We start from the raw sequence: 12,500 nt of genomic DNA, 5'->3' as shown, positions 1-12,500 counted from the left end.
GGTAGTAAAATAAATCATAAATATTAGGTAAATTCCCTTTCTTTCAATCGTATAGATTTGCACAAACATGTACACACACACATTACATACTTTTAAGTAGAAGTGTGAAAGGTATTGTTATGGCGTCATAATTTTCTTTATCTGGCTGAGAAACTTCCCATTTGATGCACTCAATTCCAGTTCGTACTCTTCCTCAGGTTCTACAGACTCAGTGGTGCCACTACAGGAAGCATTCATGCTGGTCATTGGAATGCTATCATTGGCATTAGAGTTTACAGATTCCTCCAATATCTTCTTGACTTGGTCTAGGAAACTTCCACTCCTCGCACTGGTGTTGGTATCAACTTCATCTGAAGTTTCAAAAGAGTTATCATCCAAGCCAGAATAATCTCTGGACTGATTAAACATCTGACTATTATTGTGACTCCTGGAAAAACTGGAAGCTGGCTTCACATTTGCTGCTCTGCTATTTTCTTTTTCTGTTACACTAGTTTGTCTATCCGAGCTTGATTCATCAAAGGATGGTCTTGAAATATTGGATGCCCTTTTTTCCTTTGGAGTAAAATCCTTTGGCCTGGCTCCTTGCAAGTGCCAATGATCAGCATCAGTCTGATCTTTTGCATCTTGGGGTGACTTGGTCAACTTTACTTCAGTATCTGATTTGACTTCCCTATTCCTGTCCATTTCTTTGAAGTCTAAATGCCTTCCAATAGGTGTTGACGTCACATTATAAATGCCAGAGTTATTAAGAGATGTTTCACCTTGTATTGGTGATGTTACAGCCAAAGTGCTAGGAGATTTCTCTTGACTAGAGAGGATGCTTGAGAAATGCTGTGAAATCAGGTGCTCAAGTTTTGTTTCAATGATCCCAGATGACATCACAAGGAGGGGCTGTGTTACACCCTAATGAAGAATGGAGGAAAAGGAGAAAGTATTAACATTTCAATAAATAACAATGTATGGATAAGAGAGCTATTTTTTGTTTGGAAGATACTTTGCTACATTAACTCTAGATTTCTTAAAAAGGACATTTCTTCAAGTTATAAAATGATCTTCAGTGAATATTTAAATTTAATGCTTCTAAGAGTCAGCATACTAATAGACCTTTTCACCAATTCTAGGAAAGGTAAAGCACAAAAAAAATGGTTCATAAGCAATACAGACCATTTAAAAGCATACCCGGTAAAACATTATAAAGAGCTTATCTTGCTTAATGCTTTGATTTTTGGTTGGCTCAAGAATAGTATGAACTTATTGACATTTGGAAAAGCATATATTTACTTGCACTATCCACTATGATTGTTATATTATTTCTTTACACATAGATGACTCCACAAACCCTTAGTCATCAAGGAACCAATTACTGGGCCTACATCACCATACTTATTACCTTATTCATTGAATTTTTAGGGAATGAACATCACCATACCTATTTACCCCAGTCACTGAATTTTTAGGGAATGAAAAAAAAGAAAGAAAAGAAACTCAATGATATTATTATCAATATAACAAAAATAATAATGCTAATAACAATAACAATAGAAATAGGTCTCATAATCCTCGCTCCTTATGAGACATATATGTAAAAAAAAAAAAAATAATAATAATAATAAAAAAGATAAAAAATAAAAAGATTTGAAGTACAACAAAGCTGTAGTGGAAAGTGCAAATATTCCGCATCGAAAAGTTGTACAACAAAGCTGTAGTGGAAAGTGCAAATATTCCGCATCGAAAAGTTAACTAATACTATAAATGTATTTTTCATTTCAAATCCAAGAGGCTACTGTCGTCTTATACTGTATTGATATATTTATTCACAAGGAATTATTAAACCACCATGGAATCGGGAATTAAAGCATACTAAAACTACAAGAACCACACAAAGGAACATGCATCAGTCAGTTAGGAATTGATACAGTGGGACAGGAAGTGAAAAGGGAAGGGAAGGGAAGGGAGAGGGAGAGAGGGAAATAAGGAGAAAGGGTGAGAGAGAGGGAGAGAGGGAAATAAGGACAGAGGGTGAGAGAGAGAGAGATGGAGAAGGAGAGAGGGAAATAAGGACAGAGGATGAGAGAGAGGGAGAGGGAGAGGGAGCGGAAGAGGGAGAGGGAGGAGAGAGAGAGAGAAAGGGGGGAAGAGAGAAAGAGAAAAAGAAAGATAGAGAGAGAGAGAGAGAGAGAGAGAGAGAGAGAGAGAGAGAGAGAGAGAGAGAGAGAGAGAGAGAGAGAGAGAGAGAGAGGGGGGGGGGAGGGGGAGAGAGAGAGGGACAGACAGAGAAATACATAAAAGAAAAAGAGACACAGAGAGAGAAAGACGAGACAAAAAGAGAAACAGAGATAAAGGACAGGATTAGTTTGGATTAGTAACACTAGAAAACACATTTTTCTGCTCTACAAAAGTGAGTCCCCGATTAAACATTCACAGGAAGAATTACCCCTAAATACACCTACAGAGTGATTACCAATGTTGAGGTGAATGGTTTAAAGGTGGAAATATCTATGTCACTTTCCAGGCATCGAATTCGACACTATCTGTAAATCAAGATGGTATGATCTCAGGAAGAAAACCATCGCCCATTTATAGTGTGCCATTAGTTAAAATAGATATTACTGATCAATATTACCTGAAGACTTTTAAGGCTTACGTCCTCAGCCATTCTGAGGTCCAGACACTGGATCTATTCCATGAAGATAACATGTCTGGTTAGAATTCCTACGTTGTTTACTACAAGTAATTCTAAAACAGACCAACCAGAAAATCTAGTGCAGATTCCAGACATTAAAATATCTAAGCTACCTATTCTACATAAGAGACCAACTTACTGTCCTTCAATATTAGAAACAAATATTATGCTAAACTACTATTTATAAAACATACTGGCAATACAAAATCCATGCATGGTTTTTAAGAAACCAAAAAAAAAGAAAAAAAAAAAAAAAAGAAAAAAAAAGAAAAGAAAAGAAAAGAAAAAATGAGCCATTTCACATTTTTTCTCACATCTTATACAATTATTTACCTGTGTTGATGTTGCAGCTTTTGCCATGTCAGTCAGCATTAAACGTGCCTCACTCAGTAATAGTTCTGTGTCTTTCTGCATCTGAACAAAACATGAAAGAGAGAACATAGTCATTTTCATAGAAAAAGACATAAAACCACATCATATAGACAGAAGATACAAAATATGGTTATCATATGACCTTGTTAAAAAAGACCAGAAAAAAAAAACAAAAAACAAAAAACACTGGTACTGAGATGTAAATCTGGCCTATCAGAAAGGATGGTAACAAAATTGTTAGAAAATCTTGAAAATACAACTCAATCAAAATCTGGTCAAACAGTTCTTACTGCCTTTCTCTCTGTTTCTGCTTCACCTCAGCTTCTCTTTTCCCCATTGTTATGTTATTGTAAAAGACAGATCAGTGAAAGATAAGAAAATAACTCATCACCCATTTTAATAAGGAAAAATAAATATCTTATTCACTTTCCCAGTTTGCAGCTTGACCATTCTCACAAACTTACTATCTGTGTACTTACCACAAGGTTTTCTTCAGCCATCATACACTTATTTTGTACCTAAATATTACTCCTCAATCTCCTGCCAACAGTCTATTTTCAGTTGACTATTCAATGATAAAATAAGATTTTCATAACATCTATCCTTCTTGTACTACCTTAACCTGAATAAGCAACAAATCGAGTCAAAATTAATGTTTAAAACAGTCACATTTAAGTGCCTGTGATAAATGAAAACTGTCAGATAATCTTACATTCTTTCTTCTTCTTCTCAGCTAGCTGGTTCAAGACCTTTAAAATTCAGCACTGATTACTAGAAAATAAATGCTGCTTTTTGTTTAATCTTATATATTAATTTCTCTGGTATGCTTTCTCCTTTAGACCAGTGGTTCCCAGAATGAGGGCCATGTAGCAGAATATAGGGGACCATAATCTAAGGATATGTATATATAAAACCAAAGGATTTAAGTGGGTAGGCAGAGTAATACATCCCTTTTTTGTCTGTGTAATTCTCTTTTTTTACCTGATTATGTGTTATTGACATAAACAAGAGATTGAGACATATTTGGGTAATAATTTAATCTAAACATAATTCTCAGATTTCCTAAGTTATGTTTTATTTTGTTTTTTGTTTGTTTATAATTTAAACAACTTTTTGCAATAATGTCATCTTTTAATTATTCTCAGTTACTTCTTGAATGCCACTTCAATAATTACATGAAATCTAGCGAAGGCAAACAATAAAATTCTTTATTAATACTTCACAAAAGAAAAAATGAAATCAATGGAACTACAGGATTTGCTAGAGTGGTTTCTATATTGACCTAATTAGTGCAGGACTGTAAGCATTCACTGCAGTCACAGGTTATGCTTGGCAGTGGGCCATGGACAAGGATAATGTGTGAAAAGTGGGTAATGACCAGAAAAAGTATGTGAACCATTGCTTTAATCTTTGGGGATATCTTTGATGAGATATGCTACTATAAAACTCTAAAAAATCAAGTAATTGTTAAATCAATTTGAGAAGTCTAACATGCATACAAGACACTCATTGAAACAAGGAAAAGGTAATAAGTTATCCTACAACATGTGTTTTCTCTAGAATCATACATTTATATTTTTTGTGATAAATTATGATATTAATGCTTTTTGAAAGTCACAAGAATGGAAATGTCTTATTCAGAACATGTCCTTTTTTTATCTTTCCAGTGAACACCTTACATGTACATCCAGACCATCACATACATCAAACAGATGTTTATTCTATTAAAAATAATTTTATATTTACATTACATAACTAATAACACTATTTCCATATTTAAACTAGGTTACCATCAAATTTAACAAATCAATTTCACATTTGTCAAAAAGTTAATTACCTGTAAAATGTAAATTGAATGCCAGAAAGCTAAGTTCATGTAGTACAAATAAGAAATATCAGTTTCCAGTGTCTGTGAAGCAAAAACTTGCCAATAATACAATTAAAAGACACTGAAATAATCTACCTCTACATGTAAATTATGAAATTCCTATGCTATGTTGCAGCTATACTGTATTAGATTGTAATACCATTCCTATTCATTGTCCAATCATCTCAAAACAACGAGGTACATGTTTTTGTAATGGTTATTTTTGAACTTCTAATACTTTAGCTAGAATGTGAAACTCACTGGACCAATAAACCAATATCATATACAAGTAGCTACTTTGCTAAGTTCAAAAACTTTTGAAGTCTTTCCTAGTTGTCTATGCTCTACCGCTCTTTTGATACGTTATACTTACCTCCTTGACATTTCCATTTGCCAAATGCAACTGATTGTAAGAGAGTTAGTATTCTTACAAAAATAAAATAAACAGAGAAAAAAGCATTTTCCTTGCAAAACAAAACATTCACACAAAAAAAGAAAAATAAAGAAAAAGAAAAAAGAAAAAAGAAAGAAGAAAAAAAAAAGAGCAAAAACTAGCCCATTCAACTAAAATCTTTGTATTCTCATCAGGAAGACCTCTAAACCTGGACATCTTAATCAATAATTCATGTATCATAAGGAGATATAGTAAAATAATAAATGGCCAATTTCTGGAAGAAATTTTTGGCAATAGCTTCACTAGAGGATATATATTTCCTGGTTTTATTTTTTCTATCTCACAAACTTCTGTGGCAGCTCTAGCAATATGAATTTTTTTTTACATAAGTGCTAAAAGAATATTTTTAATGAGGTAAAATCATATACTTGAAAAACAAGGAAAGTTGAAAAAGATGTAGAATAACCATCCCTTAAGGGGTAACACAGCAAACAAATTAATGCAGTAAAAACAATTCCAAAAATCACTTGATATGCACAAAAACCTATTGGATATAGCTGGGAAATAAAAAGGAAACAGGATAAAGGGAACACCTACCTCTTTCCTTATTTTATCAAGTTCTGAAGTATCCACTGTCTCTGTTCTGTAGATTGGACGGATTCCTCCCATCCACAGGGGAAAGTCAATGCCATACCCACACATAGCAAAAAGGATGATGACCAACAGTAACAAAAAGAATGCGGTGGCTGGGATGTGATATACGACAGGGATGTTACCTGAAAATTGTAGAAAATTGAAGAGAAAACCTGAAAACTGACATCAACAACGGCAACAAAAAGGAGACCATGATTCATATAAAATAAAAAACAGCTTTAAAGAAAGCAATATGATTAATGTGACTTTCAAGACACAAAAAAATCCCTTACTATAAAAGTTATTGATAAACTTAGCACTCTCTGAGCCAAGGTGCTGGAGTGGTTGAAAGCAGAACTTGCTTAAAGTTTCTGCAATCACCATTCCTGGAGTGATTTCCTGTGTGGGGTCTACCATCAAGTCTTCAAAATATCTGAAAGGATATTTTGGCATATCAGTCTTCGCGATGAAAAATATTCTTAGTCAGTACATGAATATCATCAATTGCTACTGAAAGTCATCTCCTACGAGTAAGGAATTAGCTAAATAATGTTATTCTAAAAATACTATGCAAATATTATATCATTATCTGATATGGTACCAAAAGTATAACAATCAGTCTTATTTTATACATTTGCAATATGCAATTTTTTTGTTTGATCTACAGCACTACTATCTATATAAAGATTCTATCACAGAATTGCCCCAACATCTTACAGTGTTTGATGCTGTATTGAAAAAGATATTGAAATCAATCACATATTTGTACTTACTGTTCACACACATCTGGAGCCCCAAACACTGATACTTTCACCCAACTCCAAACACTGCCTGTTGTGCTTTTCGCCCCTGGTTTGCATTCCTCTGGGATATTTGTAAAACCTCTCTTAGCCATCTGTGCATGGCGACGTGACTCAGCTACCTAGAAAAAAAGATGATGTTTAAAAGGCGAATTTTGATGCAAAACTTAAAATCTTACACAAAAAGTTTTGTAACCATAAAACATGTATACATAATATGATAATGAGACACATATGTAACACATTCCCGAATCTTATAAGAAGCTTCATCACTTCAAAGCTTAATAAAAAAAATTGTTCTAAATCATAAGACCTCTGGTGAGAATAGTTGTTTACAATTGCTTAAGAAAACAAAATTTTGACCCTTTAATTATTGCCTCTATCAGGGATAAACAAACCTTGTGCATGTGACGCCAGTGCCATAGGCAGCAGATGAAGAAAATGATGACAATCATCATCCCAATCACTCGTGTCCAGCGTAACTCTCGCTGGATGTCTCGAATAAATAAGAACACAGCCCATATTGCCAGAAGAATAAATAAAGCACACAAAAAGTACAACCACACCTGCAGAATATGGACATATTTATTATTTTTCTGGGCGCACATGAATCTTTGATACTATTTATGTAGAAATCTATGTTATACTTTGTTGGTGGTACCTTCACAGTACTTGAAAGTTTTATACAAATTTATATAATTATGCAATATATACATTATATAATCACAAACTATCATTTACATTAAAATGTTTCTAGACCTTAGGAGAGCTTCAACTTACTTCAACATTTTTCCCGACTTCAAAGGCAGAGGTAATCCACTCCAGAGAGAAGGCAATAATATTACGTGGCTCCACAAGTGGTTGCTTCTCTAACACTAAGGCATTTGCCAAGAAATCATCCACCTATAAAGAAGAGCAAATTTAAGTCTGATATTCAAGAACCTCAAAATGTAGTTATCCAATCTTTCTTATAATTTAACTCTTTAGCCTATACTAATATTGACTGACAACATCCATAACAAAGATATAATGTGATAATTATATTCCAACCTGAAGGATATTATTTTGACTCTCCAGATACTGCTTCAGTATCTTGATATCATCTTTGGTAATGTGAGCGACTAGCTGCCTCACCATAGCCGAATCACCCTCCTTCAGAATGTCTTCTGCCTCCTAAAGAAAAAGAAAGTCAGCAGCATTTTAATACCAAGTACCCAACATTTTTGCCCTCTTCTGTAGTTATCTGAATTATTGATACTTAATGCACTTCCTCTAATAATTTCATATCTGAAACTTATCATCTCTGTTTCTCATAATTTCTTTTAGGAAAAACTTTACAAGGCATCATGGTAAAACCCTCTGAGGTCAGATCTGAGTGAGGTATTTTCTCTGTTTAATGTCCAGGAGACTGCTCATGCACAAAAATTCCTAACTATTTACAGTAACAGATGTACCTAATAACTCTCAAGTGACTCAAGTGAATGAATATTGGCCTGCTTTTAGAGATCATAATACACACTACCCTCCCTTTTTACTTGATTATTTTGAATTCCTCTTTCAAATGTTTAAATACGATAACACTTGATCTGAGCACTATTACTACTGTAAATGTTTTGTAAAATGACACCTTAATAATAGAAGCTAGAAAGGGAGAGAAAGATACCTGTAACTGAAGACTTGTCCATACATGTTGAACTGCTCTTTTATAGAATGCTTGAACATCAACAGACCCTTCCCGCATCACAGTCTTCTCTAAAGCTGACAACTGGCGTTGTTTCAACTGTTTGTAAATAGAAAGAAGCTTATAAATAAAAGTGAATTCCTATTTTCACATTATGAAATCTTGATCTTGACAAATACTATTTCTATTTCACAAAAAACATGTTGCAGTAAGAAACTTGTCACCTGGTATCCTTGAAATCTCATACTCTTTCAGCAAATCCAAACAAAGGTGAATCAAATAAATAAATAAATAAATACATATATAATGGCTACAGTAAAAATAACAATCATAACTGCAATACCATACAAATGAAGATTCAACCCCTTCCTATCTAATGGGGTTTATTAAAAAGGTACATCATCATCTTTCTGCCCTCTGCTAGTACAACACTTCTGCGGAAGCATGTAACTAAGACCAGATGGCAAGGGTGTTCTCTCAAACAATTTGATTACTGGTCTAAGAAACAAACAGTATCTCTCTGTGAAGAATATTCATAGAATGAAAAATAAATATGGAATTGTTTTATTCTCCATATAATAAAAAAATGAGAAGTAAAGAGCTTAGATTTTACAGATAATCTGAAACCATGAACTGATTCACAAAAACACAACTTTAATGTTAAAGAATGTACTCATCAGCAGATATCTGGGACAAATAAAAATCTAATGAACTAATTCTTACATTGTTTATATGATTTGTAATTACTTTTAATTCTATTAGGGATATATTTCTCATTAACTCCCAGTTACTCCTTTTCCAGGATTTACATGTCTCTCTTTATAGTAATTCTTTCCTTTGAATGATACAAATGAAAATAAACTTTTTTATATGAATTAAAGAATCATCCTAAGGTAGTAGATATGTTTTATTTGTTTTCATTGACAAATATCTGCAGATCATTTTCACTTGCATCCTCAAAAAGAAGTATTAACAACATTTCTGTAGAAGTTAAATGAATTTCTAAAAAACAAAAAAATATGATATCATGATAAGGTTTTAAAACTAAAAGCTAAAAAAAAGCTACAGAGATCCCCAAACAAATACTAGGGGATCTGTGCACTAGAAAATGAAATTAAATCATACTTTATAGAATAACAACATCCTTGGTATACAAAGTAGTGATTCATGAAACTTTAGAAGTATTAGAGGTGCATAATCATTTAATCATTATAAAGCAATATTTGTTTGTCCAACAACACTGTAAATCTGGCATGGCCCACCAAGACGGTAAAAAAATTCTTGTTGGTTAGCCTTAGAGGATTTCAAAGTTTCATTCCAAGCACATGAACTTTGTCCTTGACTGTACATGAATGAGAATATAATGGAAAAACAACTATTACAGTAGTAAGGAAAGATATCCAAAATCAACCAAAATGAATGATTTTTGAATAATAATAACAACAAAAATATAATAATAATTTCATAAAGGGATTCCTGTCTCTGAATGTCTATGATAGCTAAATTTTTAACCTATTTTACATAATTTTGATAGTTTCTTAACCAAAGGTCAAATATATAACACAAGAGAGCAATTTTCACAGCATAAACTGCAATGTATGCTTCTAAATTAATTGCTTCTGAATCACTTGTTCATGGTGAATTGCAGTTTGTTTCAAGTCATCTTTCCATCTGGCTTACAGATGGTAAAAAATAAAGGTTTCTTTTCTTGGCTATTTCTGCCTAAATTATTGAAAGATTTGATTTTCATGAAGTTAAAAATGACAACTGTGTTAAAATCTGCTTTAAAAAATATATTACTTCAAATATCTCCACTGACTATATTCTCACAGTAAGATGCACACCAGTTGCTTGCATTAAAGAATGACGCATAACAATGAAAGAAAATACCATGCCCCCTGGGGTTAATGGGTGGCTCTGGGGAAGCTGGGCTTGCTGCCCTCAGGGAACCTTCATAATGGTCACACTCGTCATGTATAGCTGTGGATCCCTGAATAGGCATGCTGAGTGTCTGGTCATGTATATGGGGGATTGGTCATACTATTTTGGTGCCAGAGAATTATCCCACTCTGTTAGGAATCCCTTTACTTGCAATGTGTTGTATAGATAATGTTGATGTGGGAAGGGCAAATGTCCCTCCCACCTAGTCTCATTGGATTGGCAACCCTTGATACAGACTGGGAGGTTACCTATACCTTTTGCATCCTAATAGCTGCCAACCTTGCGTAAGGCTTGTGGGAAAAAGCCCACAGGAACCCCACAGGCAGATTGTGGACCCTGCAGCTTGCCATCCTTCTCTAAATTTGGCAATATCAGAAGAGGTGGCATCCACCCTCAGTAACTGCCTTTGGTTTAACCTCAGACAGGTGGGGGATTGGAACATCTGCTCTTTGTGGTACAATGATTTGTTGCCACTGCTATCAAGGGAACTGAAGCAACTAGAGGCCATATCACACTATCACTTTTTCTGTAAATTTTTTGCGTTTCCAAATGAAACCGCATGAACATTCTCATACATATTACATTATAAAAAAAAAATATGATTATGTATATTGTATATACCGATGTTCTAAAATATCAGCTTATGTTTACATTCATTCATCCTATCTAATTTATTAATAGCACAAGATCAAGACGGAAATTGGTCTCTTCATCTGGGAGCCGTTCCATTTGTAAACGATACTTGCAGAAAGCCTCAATTTCAGACGGAAACGCAAAAATCGACAGAAAAAGTGATAGTGTGATAGGGCCTGAACAGTTTAGGTGGCTGCTCTCTTGGAGGTAGCTGCATGACCAGGGTGGCTGGCTACACCTATTAATGGTCAGGCCACAGCGATGGTCACCATCTCCAGCAGAATTCTACCTTCGGTAGTAGAGATTACACTTAATGCAGCTTAGAAGTCCATTAGTGAGTGCCCAAAAGCAAGAGAGATGCTTGATGCTTGGCTCTAGCGACTGGGGATCAAGGTGGATTGATCCGGCAGCAGGGGTCATGAACTCCCTTGGTATTCAAACCTGTATATTTTTTTGTGCATTGTAATCTCATCTTAGTGACTTTTGTAACAGTTCCTTCTGCTGGATCATAGGATACAGTTGGCAGGTTCATGTGTTCAACGTCATTTCCCTCAGGATGATCCTTTCCCAGGATTTCTCGTCTGGGACAACCCCAGGTGGAGGAGGCCTGTGATATGACCTAGGAAGTTGTGGCTTGGGCCGATAGATCAAACCTGTTGTAAAAATCTCTGCCAGGCAGCTCGCCATGAGAGACCATTGAAGATGGAAGCATAGGGTGAATGCAGCTATATGCCCCCATTGGCATTTGCTCCCTAATGATGATGAATGATGAAATACCATGGGTCAAATATCCTGCCCAACTTTTGTGACAATGAAGACAGGGCAGATGTTACATAGTTGATGGCTTGTTCCTAGCAACCACTATGATTGGATAAGAGTTAGTAGACTGTGAGGTCATGAGACCAATCACTGGGTGCCCCACAAGTGACATTACATAACATGAGATTTGACTCTACACAATGTGGGATACCTTCCATTAACCTGTATTAGATTGTGATTGTGAATGCACTGCTGGTTATTCAATTATACCTTACAGGTAGAATTCCTTTGTATAGGTAGGTAGGTAGGTAGGTAGGTAGGTAGGTAGGTAGGTAGGTAGGTAGGTAGGTAGGTAGGTAGGTAGGTAGGTAGGTAGGTAGGTAGGTAGGTAGGTAGGTAGGTAGGTAGGTAGGTAGGTATAAAAAAAATAATAATAAAATAATAAAATAATAAAATAATAAAATAATAAAATAATAATAATAATAATAATAATAAAAAAAATAATAAAATAAATAAATAAATAAAAAATACATAAAACATACCTCAACTGACTCCTGTAGCTTTTCTTTTTCCTCTATGCATTGGGCAAATTTTGTTTGTTCTTTTGACAAAGCATCTTTGTCAAAACTGCAAGACTCTGCAACAGCAATAGGATTTTAAGTGAGTACAATTTGACTGGAACGTCATCTTTAGCAACACCGAGATTCAAGAATATACACAAATTGTATACTTATATA

At 34.5% G+C, this 12,500-nt stretch overlaps 1 protein-coding gene across 6 annotated transcripts in view; it reads right to left on the bottom strand.

Moving 5' to 3' along the window:
* The window catches only part of LOC113809726 (uncharacterized), an 18,930-nt gene that overhangs the window by 382 nt on the left and 6,048 nt on the right, over nt 1-12,500 (bottom strand). For 4 of the 6 annotated variants that reach the window (XM_070113798.1, XM_070113800.1, XM_070113799.1 and 1 more), the window contains exons 3-13: nt 12,306-12,400; nt 8,413-8,529; nt 7,800-7,922; nt 7,530-7,652; nt 7,148-7,315; nt 6,723-6,871; nt 6,243-6,382; nt 5,914-6,092; nt 3,017-3,097; nt 2,624-2,677; nt 1-903 (exon numbers count right to left, since the gene is read on the bottom strand). The exon at nt 1-903 is cut by the window's left edge and continues 382 nt beyond it. In XM_070113798.1, coding sequence (XP_069969899.1) covers nt 118-903; nt 2,624-2,677; nt 3,017-3,097; nt 5,914-6,092; nt 6,243-6,382; nt 6,723-6,871; nt 7,148-7,315; nt 7,530-7,652; nt 7,800-7,922; nt 8,413-8,529; nt 12,306-12,400 — 2,015 coding nt within the window. In that variant the 3' untranslated portion in view covers nt 1-117. The remainder of the gene's footprint in view (nt 904-2,623; nt 2,678-3,016; nt 3,098-5,913; nt 6,093-6,242; nt 6,383-6,722; nt 6,872-7,147; nt 7,316-7,529; nt 7,653-7,799; nt 7,923-8,412; nt 8,530-12,305; nt 12,401-12,500) is intronic. The other 2 variants (XM_070113801.1, XM_070113797.1) reach the window with 1 other exon arrangement.

The sequence above is a fragment of the Penaeus vannamei genome, chromosome 34, assembly GCF_042767895.1.
Source record: "Penaeus vannamei isolate JL-2024 chromosome 34, ASM4276789v1, whole genome shotgun sequence".
Lineage (NCBI taxonomy): Eukaryota > Metazoa > Arthropoda > Malacostraca > Decapoda > Penaeidae > Penaeus > Penaeus vannamei.
This window is presented reverse-complemented; position numbering and strand designations above follow the sequence as displayed.